This window comes from Poecilia reticulata, chromosome 18, assembly GCF_904066995.2.
Source record: "Poecilia reticulata chromosome 18, P_reticulata-male-v2, whole genome shotgun sequence".
In the NCBI taxonomy this organism is placed as follows: domain Eukaryota; kingdom Metazoa; phylum Chordata; class Actinopteri; order Cyprinodontiformes; family Poeciliidae; genus Poecilia; species Poecilia reticulata.
The window spans coordinates 25,496,600-25,512,243 of NC_088847.1; the positions used below are offsets into that span (position 1 = coordinate 25,496,600).

The window sequence follows — 15,644 nt, forward strand, 5'->3', positions numbered from 1 at the left end:
TCTGAGTAAGTAAAATATTTTATAATAAACAGCTTATCTGATTGGTGTTTGGATTTGATTCTGGTAAACAGGCAGTTGTTGGTGAAAGTCGCCTAAATGCATTAGTATTAATGTGATTTACTGAATATGAATCTATAACCTTTCAGCTCTGACTTCACTGCTGTTCTGCTCAACACACCAAGGTTAGTCAATGTCATCACCGTTTAAAACTCTTAAGGACAGATTAAATGAAATAACTATAAATAACTTTTAGCTTCAGATGGCGTTTTGTCAACACAAAGCTTTATGATGAGGGAGTGGTTTCTACATCTACATATGAACTTGAGTCTTTTTGGTTCTGTGGACATTTATTCTCTGTTTTGTTAATCTTAGGTCTTCTTGAACTTAATGTTTCTTCTCCCTCAACTGAATTTGATCATCTCATTGTTGTCAGAGATGTCAGAATATGACCACAGATCCAACCTGGATCACTCATATCATATTTGGTGCTACTTGGCCTTTGTCTGTAAAGTTATAGTGTTTTGTTTGCTTTGGCAAGTACAGCAAGTTCCCCATGCACCCAATATGCTCTAAAGATGGAGATTTTGATAACTTTTACTTTCCCATTCCTTAACTGCGTACTCACAAAACTTGAAGCAGATAGCTCAAAATCCCTAGGACGAGTTTGTTGAAGTTCACAAAGTGTATACATCCAAATTTACCCTTTGACCCAAAATGGCTGACACCTTGTACATCTGAGGACATACACCCAAAGAGCATGTGCTAAATCAGTGGTCCCAACCTTTTGTTACCGTGGACCGGTCAAGACTTGGACATTTTGCTGCGGCCCGGGAGAGGGGAAGGGGGGATGAACAGTCAGATAAGGCTTCTGCATGTTGGTGTTCCCACTAAATACTGAATATGCCCAATTTGGGTTGTCTTGGCGCTTTTATCGCAGCCTGTGGGATTTTCCCTGACTGGGAATGAGAATACGACCTGCTGAATGTGACAGGTAGTGTTTAGAGAATAAAATCATTAACTTCTGGCTCATTATATTCTCTTGTGCTCCCAGATTCAATGATTCCACGCGTGGAAACAAAAGCCACACAGAGATGACAATAATCAGCATTTATTCAAGACAGATGGATACTATCACCAGAACAGCACATCACAAAACATCAGAAAACTCAGAGCACAAACACATGAATTTACCTGAGAAAAGGAAAAAGACAAAAGATGGAAACGACAAACAGACAGCAAAGACGTCTTTGGAGATTTGCAAGCGCAAATCTGATTTGTTACTCTGTGTGGAAAGTTTAATCTCCCTTTCTTTAATTTATTCAAATAAGGCGTATCTTTGCTCATCCAACCAGGACCTGTCTCTGACCCTCTCTAAAGCTATTTGCTCCCATTGTCTAAGCAGAGCTTTTCCAAATTCCTGCTGGTTTATGGCCTTCACAGATCAGTGTGAAGAGCTAGAACTTCCTACTGATTGCTACTGAGGGCAGATCAAAGATCTTGGCAAACAATCTGCCTTAACTACAGGTAAAATAAAGATCAATAGGCCAGAATAAGTTATACATTTTAAAACTATAATTAGGCTATTTCAATCAAGTCATGTTAAATTTTAAAACTAGCTTATCTTAAATATATTTCTTAACAGTAGCCAATCAGAAAGCGCGGTGACGTCAGAACAGAGGGGAATCCCAAACAGCTGACATATCGCACAACTGAGAGTCCGGTGGATATCGGAGATGATATGTGGAAATGTTTATTATTAAATCTAAAGGTCATTATTATGTTTATTCAGTTAAAAATGTTAACTATGAAAAAACATTTTCACCTCCAAATCATAGTGCAGCAAATAGAGCGGCTGCTCCCGTCGTCTTTTATCCACCGCCTTTTCTTTTTATTACGTCTTTTATCTCTTAAAATGACTCCACAAACTATCACTACTGCTTCTACATCGTCATCCATGTTTGGTTATTCTAAATTCCCGCTCTGTTGGGGTTTTACTGGATTATCCTCTGGAATCGGTTCGTGTTGCTCCTGCCTTGGACACACGAACCGATCGAACCTGTTGGACTTTTATCAGCTCTGTGGTCACAGAGGTTTGGAGAATCAGCCGACATTCTTAAATTTTTCTGTCTAAACCAGACTTAAGACTCACAAGCTCTACTCATCTCCTCTCGACCGCAGCCCAAACGCTCTGACTCTGGTCGCTATGGTAACGTTTATATATCCCTTTAAGATAACAGATGTGCCACAAAAACAAACATTTTACTTTTGTGAAAACTTTAACTCACGATAATGACTAACGGAGCCCTGAGCTTGTTTCTCTGCAACCAGACGGTCCAATCTGGGAGTGATGAGAGACAATAACACCCGATGTGTTGCTTATATCTACAGCCTGCTTGGTCTCTACATGGCAAAGCAGCTTGAAGCTTCATTGCCTCATTAGCAGCCGGTCGCCACGTTACGCAGAGCGGCTTGTAATGTGGGACTCACCTACCGGTCCGGGATAAATCCATTCTCCTGTCTCTTCTCTTGTCCTTTTCCCCTTTGCAAAGAAACTTTCCAAAGACATCTAATCTGTTTCTTACTCATTTTGCTGCTTGTGGCTCAATGTTGGCGCGCAAGTAACCAGACTTCCAATGATTCACTTCCTGCTAAAGAGCCCTATGGTGGTTGAAGAAAAATCACCAGCTTGTAGTCCGGAAAATACGGTAAATGAGAAAAAAACTGAATACTCTCTGGTATTGTTCAGGGGGCCAGACCAAATGTGGAGGCAGTTTGGGGACCACTGATGTATGGTTTGTACTGTTTCACATTAAGGAGTGATGTGTAGAGCAACTTGGCCACGCCATATTCCATTTGAGAGCAGAGGGAGAAGAAAGCCCTGCCAATGCATGAGACAACATCAGTGAAGTTTGGTGACCTTTTGAATATGTTAAGTTCTCCATAAACCCAGTTCATGTGATGAAATTATAAGAAACATTTGAATTACAATAGGCCTTCACAGCACTGAGCTGCTTAGGCCTAAGAAAAGCAACAAACTCTGCCTGACACGTCATCACACCCAGAGGCATCTGAATGATGTCAAACACCTTTTTAAGGCACCTGAGCACAGGTACTGTTGTGTGTTGTGGTAATAAAGAGTCATGACGAGTTTGATGTCTTGGTTTAATAATAGCCGTTAGCCAATAGCATACAGGGCAGCAACACATGTAGACCAGAACCCCAGTTTTCGAAGAGAGACAACGCTCATCCCTCGCACATGCGCAGAACCAGAACTACGGCATCTGTAAAGGACCAATATTACTGTGTGCACAGTCAATATTCTACATCCCCTTTCCTTAGCTCATTATTCTATGATGATGAAAACATTAAGCAGTTAATTTATGCCGTAGTTTCAGCAGCAGCATGACAAACATTCCATGGTATAATATCTGGACATGTAATAAGAACTATAATAAAAACATACATCATAACTATGAACTTAAACAAATGAGTAAAACAAAGACTAGGATAAAGCTTTTAAAACTGGTCATACCAATATTACAAGGCAGCCACAGTATAAAGCTATCACGGTAAATTTGCTCAGTCACAGGCACTTAGTCCAAGTATTTAGGATTTGGTTTACTGACACGGCCTGAGCATTTTCTGTATATATTGTTCGTCGTCGGCAAAGACGGATTAGCAACGGGAATTTGGACCCCACAATGCTGTGAGTCCACTTTCTGTTGTGTTTGTCCGGTGATGCGCTGGTCTGAGGTAGGGCCAGCATCCTGATACAAAAAGTCACTTGGATCACTCTGAGTTGGAGAAGGCTAAGCCACAGGTAAAATGTTTCCTGTTCCTCCTATAGGTCTGTCCTTCTGACTGAACCAGATAAGATCTGGGCTCACTGCACCCTTTGGTGTTTGTAGCCTGACAACTTGTCCTTTCTTTAGCGGCTGAAGAGGTCGACTCATCCTGTCATCGTAACCTTCTGTACCAACCTTTTGTTGAGGAGTCGAGCACTGACGTCTTCAGGATTAAACGTATCTGGTGCTAGCAGGTCCCTTGGGAGAGGAAGCGTAATGCGTGTTTGTCTCGACATAAGTCGTTGCGATGGAGATCCAAGTACAGCGTCACGAGGTATATTCCTCAAGTTCAACAGGCTGAGAAAAATGTCATTGGACTGAGGGTACTCAGGGCTACTTGTGACTTGAGTGAAGTCCCACGCTTTTGCAAAGTCCTTAAAGCGTTGGCTTGTAAACTGCCTGGCATTGTCTGATATTAAAGTGTGAGGTGCTCCATGGACTGCAAAATGACGTTGTCAGCTTGCCAATAACTGCAGCAGATGTGAGATCGCGAAGCAGGTCAATCTCAAACCAGCCTGAATAGGAATCGACAAGTACCAAGTAGTGTTTGTTGCGCCACTCAAAGATATCAGTAGCTACTGTGGACCAGGGTAGCTGTGGAACGGGATGTAAATGCAGTGGCTCCTTCTGCTGATGCGCTTTAGTACTATTACACACAGAGCATGCCTGTACTTCCTCGTCGATGTCTCTCGTCATTGTGGGCCAGAACACTATGCCTCTTGCCCTGCGCTTGGTGGCCTCTGCTCCTGGGTGTCCTTTGTGAAGTATGCCCTCATACGTTTTCTGTAATGAGAGGGGAATTACAGTTTTCTGTCCCTTCATCACGATCCCATCCACAACAGTGAGTTCATCCCTAAAAGGAAAATATGGATATACTGCATCAGGGAGAGTGTGCAGTCTAACTGGCCATCCAGGCCTGATAATGCTGCTGGGCATCTGGAGAGTTGGATCTGTGGCTGTGTGCCTCTTTAATTCCTCCAAACGAGCCAATGACACATAACTCACAGACATTACATCAAAATCATCCATTTCTTCCGCAAGTTGGGTGGTGGACTTCCTTGGCGCTCTCGATAATGTGTCGGCCAGATGCATTTCTTTCCTGCTCTTGTATACTAGGTTGATATATTTCAGGAGCTTCATCATCATCCTTTGCAGTCTGGCAGGTGCTGCATGGATGGGCTTTTTTATTATAGTCACAAGAGGCTGATGATCAGTTTCAGCAGTTATTTGTTTGCCATAGATGTAATCATGAAATTTTGAGCATGCAAAAACAACAGCTAGCAGCTCTTTTTCGATTTGGGTATATCTTTGTTCAGTGTCTGTCAAGGTACGTGAAGCATAGGCTACTGGGTTTCCTTCTTGCACGCATGCTGCACCAAGTCCATACCGCGAAGCATCGCAGGTGAGTGTGACAGATTTGTGAACATTGTAATAAGAGAGTACTGAAGGGTTCAACATGTGTCCTTTTAACGTTTCAACAGCACGCTGCTGTTGTTCATCCCATAACCACTCTGTCTTTGTGTGTGAGTTGTCGAAGTGGAGCAGAGATTTTGTTGTAATTGGGTATGAATTTCCCAAGGTAGGGGACCATTCCGAGAAATCTTTGTAAGGCTGAAATGTCTGTTGGCACTGGCATGTCACTTATTGCCTTTGTTTTTGACGGGTCCGCTTTCAAACCTTGAGCTGTGAACACATGCCCAACATAACTCACTTGGCTCAGTCTGAACTTGCATTTAAGAGGGTTGAGTCTTAGATTTACCTCTCTGCCACGGTCAAGTACTTTTCGTAGATTGGCATCATGCTCTTCAATGTCCTTGCCACCAATGAGTATGTCGTCCACAAAATGGCACAGGGGTATCCAGCAAAAATTTGTTCCATGGTGCGCTGGAACACCTCACTCGCAGAGCTAATCCCAAAGGGCATACGTAGAAACCTGTAACGACCAAAACAAGTGCTGAAAGTGGTGAGCAGGGATGACTTGCGGTCCAGTGAAATCTGCCAGAAGGAATTTTTAGCATCCAAAACAGAGAACACAGTAGCATTAGACATCTGTGATGCAACATTGTCTACTGTTCGCATTGGGTGATGTGATCTTTTCAGAGCAGTATTAAGGTCTTTGGGATTGATGCATATTCTGATCTCGTCTTTTTTGTTGGTGGCAACCATGGACGAAACCCAATCAGTTGGATCTGATACTGGTGTGATTACGCTTAATTCTTGCATCCTGTCTAGTTCAGCTTTGACTCTTGTCTTTCATGGCTACCGGAAATCTTCCAGTGAAGCATTTAGTCCGAGTAGTGGTACCACAGTGTCATGGATAATGTAGAAAGGTACGGTATATTGCTTGGCCCCTAGATGGAAGCACAGGTTGACACATCCAGCAGTTTCAATCTTACTACCACCATACGCTACAAGGTTGGTGGGTTTGCTGCATGGCTTTATTTGTTCGTTTTGTCTTACATGTTCCAAAGTCTCTGCCGAGAGGACATTGCATTTGGCACCTGTGTCCACATTCATTTCGACCGGAATGTAATCAATTCTTATTGTAGCAAAGACTTCATCCTTTCTATGACTCTGAGTGACAGTTGAGTCAACAGGTATATCAAGTGTAATGCCATTTACATAGTAAGTCTCACCGTCACTTGCTTCTGTGCTTTCAGTCAGTGTCCACCTGGTGGACAGACTTCCTTTGTCTTTGCCTGTCTAACTGTGGGCTGGACCTGCAACACTTTCTAAAGTGGTTCATCTTCTTGCATCCATTACACTGCTGGCCAAAAGCAGGACATTTGTGTCGTCTTGCCACATGACTACCACCACATGACTTTTTGACAGGCCCACAGCGAGTGCTTTATCTACTTGCTTTTCAATCAGTGGGATGAAGCACCAACAGGAGCCAGTATTACATTCATTTTCACGCTATCAGTTTTAAAGACAAATAATGACAAATATTTCATTAAGATGTCAAATAATATTAAAAGATGTATCCAGTTGTAATGCTTTTTTTCTTAATTTTGTGTTCATCTGACTTTGTCACAGTTCATCTGACTCTGAGTCCCAGCAGATCTCAGTTCTTTAAAGGAGAATCAGTGAATCTGACCTGTGAGGATGGAGACATCTCTGATGGAGGAACTGTGAGGAGAAACACGACCTCAGAGACCAGGAGGCAATGTGGAGATGGATGGGGGAAACCAGCTGGTTCTACCTGTGATAACAACTACCTCCTCCCATTAGACTCTGGTGTGTACTGGTGTGAGTCCACATCTGGATCCTCCCCCAGCAGCAGCAGCAGCATCCAGCTCTCTGTCTCTGGTAAGATCAGACTGTGGAGTTAGTGTTGCTGTGTGGAAATGGATGAAATGCTGTAGTTTGTCTCTGTGTTGAGGTGGATCAGTGATCCTGCAGAGTCCTGTCCTCCCTGTGATGGAGGGAGATGACGTCACTCTGAGCTGCAGAGCAAAGAGTCCAGCCCACAACCTCCCAGCTGCTTTCTATAAAGATGGCTCCTTCATTGGTGATGGACCATCAGGTCACATGACCCTCCTCCATGTCTCCAGCTCTGATGAAGGCCTCTACCAGTGCAGCATCAGCGGTCAGGGAGAGTCTCCGTCCAGCAGGATCTCTGTGGAAGGTCAGGAAGGTTAAACATGCTCACTAGCCAACAGTCAGTCACACACACACACACACACACACACACACACACACACACACACACACACACACACACACACACACACACACACACACACACACACACACACACACACACACATGTTCAAGAAAACTGTGTGTAACATATTTACAGTCGTTTTCTTGAACATGGTCGTGACCAAAGCTGAAACAGATCAACTTTACAGCTGCTCATCTCTTCTTATGAGATCAGCAATGTAAAATTAATCAGCAAAAGTAAAGAGAGTCACATTTAAATGTATTTTTCCTCCAGGTAAACCTACAGTAGCTCCTTCCACCTCCAAAGCTCCGCCTCCTGCATCAAACCCCTTTCAGTTAGTCTTCACAGTGATGCGCCACCTGCTGGTCTTCTGTCCGTACATCATCTCTACTCTCCTCTTCCTGTCTTTATATCAACACAGATCTCCAGGTAATACTAAATGACAAATAACGAATGAATGGAAGAATAAACCAAACCCTGTTAACATTTTCCCTCCTGTTACAGGATAAAATGCCAGATTCCCCAGGAGAGGAGCAGAAAGCGGATAATCTCCACAGAACACCATCACCATGATTAGAGAACTGCATGCAGCATTATATATAAACTGTTACTGTTACATAGGTTAAAGAGCTTTAGTGAATGTCTGCAACTGATTATTTTTCAGCTTTGTGTCAAATCACTGATGTTTTATTTTGCCACACCTGTTTGATTTACAGCCCAGCGCCGACGTCAGGTTGGGAAGTTAATAAACATTTATAATGTAAATGACACAGTGAAAATGAAAGGACTGGCTCAGGAAAACAAACTTTAACCAGAACATCTGGTAAATATATCAAAGGAAAACTTTACACATGAAAATGACGAATAAAAGTATAAACAGGAAAAGTTTGTCTTAACAATTTTAGAAAAAATAAAGCATAAAAACAGAAAACTTCAATGAGCAAAACAACAAAGAACCCAAATGTGGTTTCATCTTGTTTTTCCATCCATCCATCCATTTTCTTGCTCCCTTGTCCCTCAGTGGGGTCGGGAGGGTTGCTGGTGCCTCTCCAGCTAACGTTCCGGGCGAGAGGCGGGGTTCATCTTGTTTTTGTTTGTAATATATTTGTATATTTTTTGTAATAAAGTTGATTATGTGAGCAGTTATAAATGAGTTTGAACTGAAATGGATCAGAACACCTGGAAGTCGATATGAGTTACAACCCTCCAAGTTCTGATCCTGACGGTTCTGTTGTTTTTCTTCTTCTATAACCTGCAGCTCCATTCATGATGTTCACTCATTCACTTTGACACGGCTTAATGCATTAGCTACTGATTATCTTCCTTTGCTTTATCTTGAAGCAAATGTACTTAGTGAAACCACATCGAGAGCAACATTATCACTTCATGATTAGTCAAATATCATCAGCAAAGACAAAAACACAAGATAAATCATTTTCATTGTGATATCAAACACCAGTATGAACATTTAACAAATATAAAACCAGCAAAATGACTAAAACAGAAGAAAAAGTCAAATATTGTAGTGTTGGCATTATTGTTTTTATGCATCAATGTTTATATTTACAATTCTCTGTTCTTCAGTTCGTCCTCTGCTGTAAAAGCTCTGATGGAAACAGGTGAAGTGAATCAGTTGGAGCTGAACTTCATATCTTCTGTCTCAGTGCTGAAAGTCTCTTCCTGCTAGAAATGAATGTTAAATGTTCACATTTCAGGTTCTGGATGGTTTTCAACATTCATAGCCTGAAGTTCTGCTGCTGCTGCAGGAGGCTGGTTCTGTTGCTGTGATGAACGTCTCAGTTTGTTATAGAGCAGAAAACCTGAAACAGCAAATAGAACCAGAACAGCAGGAACTAAGAGACCAACTATCAGTGCAGTGTTGGTCCCTCCATCGTTTTCTTTTCCTTCCTCATTCCCTCCATCCTTCTTTTGTTCATCTTTACTCCCTGCAGAACAGAACCAGGAGTTAGTCTGATCTGACTGAAGATCATCACCTGCTGATCTCAGACCAGCTGATTTCTACTGATGCAACAGAAAAACTCAAACATCTGATCTGACATGTTTCTCTCTCACATTAGTAACCAGGAAGCTGCTGGAGGTTCTGATCCAGTCAGACTCACCTGGAGCAGAAACATCCAGGGTAATGCTTGTGATGAGCTTAGGATCCATGTGAGATCTCTTCCTGCGTCTAGCTTCTCTCTGAACGACTCTACATTCATATGTTCCAGTATCGTTAGTCGTCACGTTCTTCAGAACCAAAGACACGTCTCCAGCCTTCATCTGTCTGTCCTGGAGATCCACCCGGTTCTTATAAGCTGGATTCTGATCATAATTATCAAACTGATCATCTCGATACAGAACAACAGAATCATTTTCCCCCAGATCAGGTTTGCTCCACTCTAACACAATAACAGGTTTGTTCTCAGCAGTTCTACATGGCAGAGTGACGTTCTGTCCAGGTTCAGCTGTGACGTTCGTCTCACCTGCAGGTTAGAAACAACAGAGGTCAGAGGTCAGAGAGGAACCTTGGTGACGGTCAAAGCGAGTTTTTGTCCTCTCAAAAACTCAACAAAGAGTTTAACTGCAGTATTGAACTGCTAGAAATGAAGAATACATTAATTGTAGACTATCACTTTCATCCATAAGATGGCGCTCACAGATAGTATCGCGATTCATACGTCACAACAATAACTCTCCTGCCTAATCAGAAGTGTAAATTATATAGTAGTTAGTGGGTCCATGTCCAATACAGACAACCATTTAGCTCAAACTTAATGCAGACAGATGCTGACTTTGCAAATAAGACACACTATTCCTAATAAATTGTCTCCATGGCAACCATTAGATGCTGTGGAGTAACTGTATATGGAGGATGTAATGGCTGCTGGTCATCTAGAAAGAAGAAAACCTTTTATTTTCTACCATCACATAACATGGATCCAGAAGGTAATCAGTTTAATATGCTACAGCCGTATTCCACATTGTGCTAAATTAATATATTTCCTCAAAATTCGACACAAATATATGTTCCTCTGCCGTTCTCCTCCAGATCCGTCAGGTTGGATGGAGACGTCTGTCGGCCATCTTAGATCTCTGTACAGACGTTCAGTCAGGTTCCAGTCTGGACTCTGGCTCGGCTCCTCCAGAACCTTCACACAGTGGTTCTGAAGCCGCTGAGGTTCCTGTCCATCATTTTCACTGACAGCGTAAAAATAAATCTGTCATATTCTATTTTTACCCATCAATTTTTAAATTATATTAATAGAGGTTATTCAGTGCTGCACATGGGTTAAGGCCCGGCCAACGTACCGAGGCCTTGGCCCTTTAAATGGAGGTTGTGGGTTCGAGTCCCAGCCTGATGGCCTTTGCTGTATGTCTTCCCTTCTCTCTTTGATACTCCGCCCTCTGAGCCACAGTCACCCAGTAGGTTTCCATGGTAACGGGGCCTGAATTAGCATAAGCAGCAAGTTATGATGCTGTTTGTTCTACTTAAACTAGCTCTACTTCTCTATGTTGTGCATTAATCATTATTAAATCATTTCTATCACTTCAACCTGGGTCCACCATGTGTTTTATTACTCCTCTTATTATTTGAACAATATATATAAGGGTGTTATGATTCATGTACTGTCCATGCTGTGTTAAGCACTCATTCAGTTCACCGGCCACGCCTGATTGCTTACCTGTTCCACCTGGGCCTTGCCCGACTTAAACACCCCTCAGCCTCTTCTTCCTTGCCAGATTATCGACAGCCACGAGCCAGTAGAGATCCAGCGTTTCCTGCCAAACCTTCTGTGTTTCTATGACCCCTCTTCTGACCATGATTTACCCCTCCTGCCAAGCCCTTCACACATCCCTTCTATTCTGGATTTCTGGACCCTGACCCTAGCTCTGCTTCGTGACCACCGATTACTGCCTGCCCCTCAAAGCTAAGTTTGTTCTCTCTGTCCTCCTGTGCATGACCTCTGCCTTATTATTGACAAAGTCCCTGGGTGTTGCGCTTTGGCTCTCCCCGTGGAGATCTTCATTGCCTCCACAGAAGCCTGTTCCACTGGTTTCCTGCATCTCCCTGTCATCAGACCCTCTGTTCCTCTGCTCCACCCGTCCACTGCTCTACAGGTCAGTTAAGCTGAACATTTCTAAGATACCCCTCCTTTATCTGTGCATCACCAGCCCTCTCTCCTCTGTGCTGTGTTTGATGACCTCTCCCTCAGCAGAAACCAGAATCAGAAAAATTATTTTCCTTTCGTTTACTCCTGTGTGGTTGAATTTCCGGGTCCCCTCTGAGTGTCCTTACAAAGGGAGTAACTATCGGCCACGAAACAGGGGTAGCAGTTGGGCTGGCTGCCCCCTAAGGCCGAGGAGCAGTAGTTACATGGTTGTACCTCCTTGTGGTCCCGCTGGGCAACTGCTTTCCGGCAAAATCAACCTGCCCAAGGGGGGAGAGGGTTTGGGCCTGATTTATGTTTTCGCATCCACCTGAATAATGTGTAGTTGCGCCACTGGGAATGTCAACAAAACAGTCCGACTCCAGTCAGCGAGGAGAGCCTTCGGTGACTGGGCCGGGGCATGGCCGGACGATGGTCACCTTCTCCGTTCGCACACGGCATGTTCGTGGAGAACCTGGTGCTAAATGACCACACATTTAGCACCAGTGTTAAATGTGTTAAATTTAACACATTTCAAAAGTGTTAAATGTTTTGATGTTAGTAGACTTTGTGCAAAAGCAGAGTTAATTTTACTCTAATAGAGTCACATTCTGTTTATGTAACTCTGCGGTGTATTACTAGTAGTTAAAAAATCCAGTGTTAAAACAAAGTGTTTCCATATCAAATCTAGAGCTGTTGAAATGGAATCAATAACTCTTTACTACTTAACTCTGAACTCCACCAGCGGCTCTAACACTGAAGGAGTTAATTCACTGACTCCGCCCCAGAATCACAGATTATTTTAAGCGACAGAAGCCAAGTCATTTCAGGACTATTTACTTTTCACATGTCTGAGTTATTTACTGCTCTTGGTAAGTCATTTTTTTCTGAGATGGTTTATAACTATTATTTTGAGTTGAGCTCAACCTGTATGATGGATGTCACGTTCGCCACACGGCTCGGTGTTAGCATATTTAGCTTAGCATGCCGAATGCTAGCATATTTAGCTTAGCATGTCGAATGTTAGTGGAGTCTAAATGTGGGGAAAAAGTCGAGCCGGTGAACATTTAATCAAATTCTTGGCTAACTTGAACAGATCCGTAATAATCTGGAGTATGTTTTATCATGATGTTTTACGTTTACATGCATATTGTTCAGATTTATCAACCTTTCTGATCAATTTTTTTCCTTTGAAAAAATGTAAAAGGCTTTTTCACGTTTAGAGCATTATTCCCGCTGTTGTGTCTTATATACGTTTTGCAGCATGTTTTAATCCTTTTATTGCCTTTTGTATATTAGAACCAGTCTGGTTGAGGATGAATCTCCAGTCGTCAGCCTAACCTCTCCCTCCTGATCCCTCCATGGATTCTAGGAAGATTCAAGCTCCCAAAATGATTATAAGTGTTAATATCTCTGAAACTCTACATTTCTGTAATTGAGGCTTATTGTTAGAGTTGTAGTAAAATGTATTCCTTCGTTCCTCATTGTCATGTTTCTGTTTGTTATGATCCAGAGACCAACACTTTCTGTCCTACTCAGAGACTGAAGACTGTCTGATGCAGATCCGGCCCGCCTCTACATTTGGTCCGGCCCCCTGAACAATACCAGAGAGCATTTGGATTTTTTTTCATAAATTGCGGTTTAGATATGGATTTTTCTTCAACCACCAGGGGGCTCTTTAGCAGGAAGCGTGTCCTGTAAACTGTGGGTGTTTTGTTTTGCATGGCGCATTGCTGCCATCTGTTGGACTTTTAGGGAACTGCTTGACATCATGTTGTTTAATCAGTGCGGTTGTTTGCTAGCGGTAAAGCAGATGAACACGTGTTTGTTATGAACGCCGCATTTAGTAGCAGCTTATACTTCAAAACGAGCCATTATGAGGATTTAATATGTTAAAGTTACTTTCCCTCAATGGAATATATAGTAGTCAGTCCCATTTCACTAATGGTTTTTGTCCATGTGCTTTCTGGGTAAAAAGCAATCGAAAAACGCCCTCCCTCCCCGTCAACAATTTCTGGCAGCGCAGGTGATAAATGTGTAACACTTTTTCTGTTACAAACTGACGCCGGCCCCCCACCAGAGAAGGGATGTGGCCCTCACAGGAAAAAGTTTGGGGACCCCTGATTTAAAATAACAGATGTGCCACAAAAACGAACATTTTACTTTCGTGAAAATTTTAACTCACGATAATGACTAACGGAGCCCTGAGCTTGTTTCTCTGCAACCAGACGGTCCCATCTGGGAGTGATGAGAGACAATAACACCTGAAGTGTTCCTTGTATCCACAGCCTGCTTGGTTTCTACGTGGCGAAGCAGCTTGAAGCTTCATTGCCTCATTAGCAGCCGGTCGCCGCATGTTATGCAGAGCGGCTTGTAATGTGGGACTCACCTACCGGTCCGGGATAAACCCATCCTCCTGTCTCTTCTCTGGGCCTTTTCCCCTTCGCAAATGTGGCAATATCGGTGCCTACTAATAAATTTTTAAATATTGCAACCAACAGCTGAGATCTTGGCCCCAGGACTAGTCAGCTTCTAATATCTACAAAAAGGCCACGCCAGGTCGGGACAACAAAGATAGGTGGATCATAATGTTTAAAACTTAATGATTTATTTTTTCCAAAAGTTTAAAATAGGCCTACAATAGAATATATACCTTAAAGGAGACAGTTTACAAATTTCACAAAATACATATTGCACCTCAACTCTTCAGCGGCAAGTTGTTTTCAAACCCAATTAATAACAAAAAAAAAACACTGTAACCCAAACAAACAACATTCAAAGCAAATTAACAGCAAAAAGCAAGACAAGCAAAGCAATGAACAAACTAAATAAAACAAATCATGCAAGCAATTGACAAATTAAACACACATGCAAACAAAAAAAGAAAAAAATACAAATTGTAAATAAACGTACTGAAAAATAATAGAGGGACTCACCATAAACGGTTGAACCCTGGCCAGAATAAAGAACAAATCAACAAATGAGTAAATGACACCCAGCTGAAAAGACATAAAGCAAAAGCAAGGACAAAACAACGGCGTTGGCGTGGCTGCGCTCCCCTTGCGCCACAGACAATTAGGCCACGTGCGCGCACCAGGAAGCAGCAGCAGGAGGGAGGGGGAAACCACAACAATCCACCGCCAAGCCCTGAACACCTCAGGATCTCGGTTAAGAACTCCATGCCCATGACGCGTGCCTGACCACACGCAGTCCCAGAGAGCAAAAAGGGACCATCAACACAACCACAATCCTGAAGACCATTATTTGATGCTTGCAGTGGTGGAGAAAGTACTCAAAAAATTTACTTAAGTAAAAGTACAAATACACAGACAAAAATGTACTCAAGTAAAAGTGTACTGATCGTATTTGATTTTAATACAATAGAAATGTGTCATTTTAATGAACAATGCCACAGATAGAGCATGTTTTTATTGTGTTTACTATGTAACATAGTTTAGACTTAGATATGTGATTCTATGCATCATAATTTCAGGGATGGAAACATCTGGTCTCTTGTCCTAACATAACATGAACTTCACTTTTTTTGCCACTAGTGGCTTTTATTTTTAAAGAAATCCAACAGAAAGGGGATGGAAAGAAGGTGGGTGGGGGAGGACAGGCAACCAAGGAGCCACGACTTGGATGTAACGAGTAACGCGACAGTTTGTAGAAATGTAGTGAAGTAGAAAGTACAGCTACTTACTGTAAAACGTAGTGGAGTAAAAGTAGAAAGTATACATTATTAAATCTACTTAAGTAAAGTACAGATACACGAAAACTGTACTAAAGTTACTTCCCACCACTGAAGGACAGGATCACAAAAGCTCACACAACGCCGTCTGCACAGCTCTAAACAGTTGGATGTCAGCGAGCACCCCACACACCTGGCTTTAAGGGCTACGTTGGTGCCGCCCACCACCCACCTTAGAGGTGAATCCTCACCAACATACCACACAAAGAAACTTTCCAAAGACATCTGATCTG

At 42.5% G+C, this 15,644-nt stretch overlaps 3 protein-coding genes across 3 annotated transcripts in view; 1 reads left to right on the plus strand and 2 right to left on the minus strand.

Annotated features, from left to right (window-relative positions):
* Window positions 1–15,644, minus strand: part of LOC103460905 (uncharacterized) — a 228,811-nt gene that overhangs the window by 59,286 nt on the left and 153,881 nt on the right. The gene's annotated exons all lie outside the window — the stretch shown is intronic.
* LOC103460908 (butyrophilin subfamily 2 member A1-like) overlaps window positions 1–15,644 on the minus strand; it is a 33,546-nt gene that overhangs the window by 11,937 nt on the left and 5,965 nt on the right. The window contains exon 2 of the mRNA XM_081599574.1: window positions 9,633–9,995. Coding sequence (XP_081455700.1) covers window positions 9,633–9,995 — 363 coding nt within the window. The remainder of the gene's footprint in view (window positions 1–9,632; window positions 9,996–15,644) is intronic.
* LOC145548682 (Fc receptor-like protein 5) lies at window positions 6,598–8,583 on the plus strand. Its single transcript, XM_081599571.1, has 4 exons — window positions 6,598–7,154; window positions 7,228–7,473; window positions 7,786–7,941; window positions 8,017–8,583. The coding sequence occupies exons 1-4, from the start codon at window positions 6,824–6,826 to the stop codon at window positions 8,019–8,021; spliced, it is 738 nt and encodes a 245-aa protein (XP_081455697.1). The 5' UTR covers window positions 6,598–6,823; the 3' UTR covers window positions 8,022–8,583.

Coding starts and splice junctions, on each gene's coding strand:
- LOC145548682 (XM_081599571.1), top strand. CDS start 6,824: ATGTATCCAGTTGTAATGCTTTTTTTCTTAATTTTGTGTTCATCTGAC. Junction 7,155..7,227: donor CATCCAGCTCTCTGTCTCTG/GTAAGATCAGAC, acceptor CTCTGTGTTGAG/GTGGATCAGTGATCCTGCAG. Junction 7,474..7,785: donor CAGCAGGATCTCTGTGGAAG/GTCAGGAAGGTT, acceptor TTTTTCCTCCAG/GTAAACCTACAGTAGCTCCT.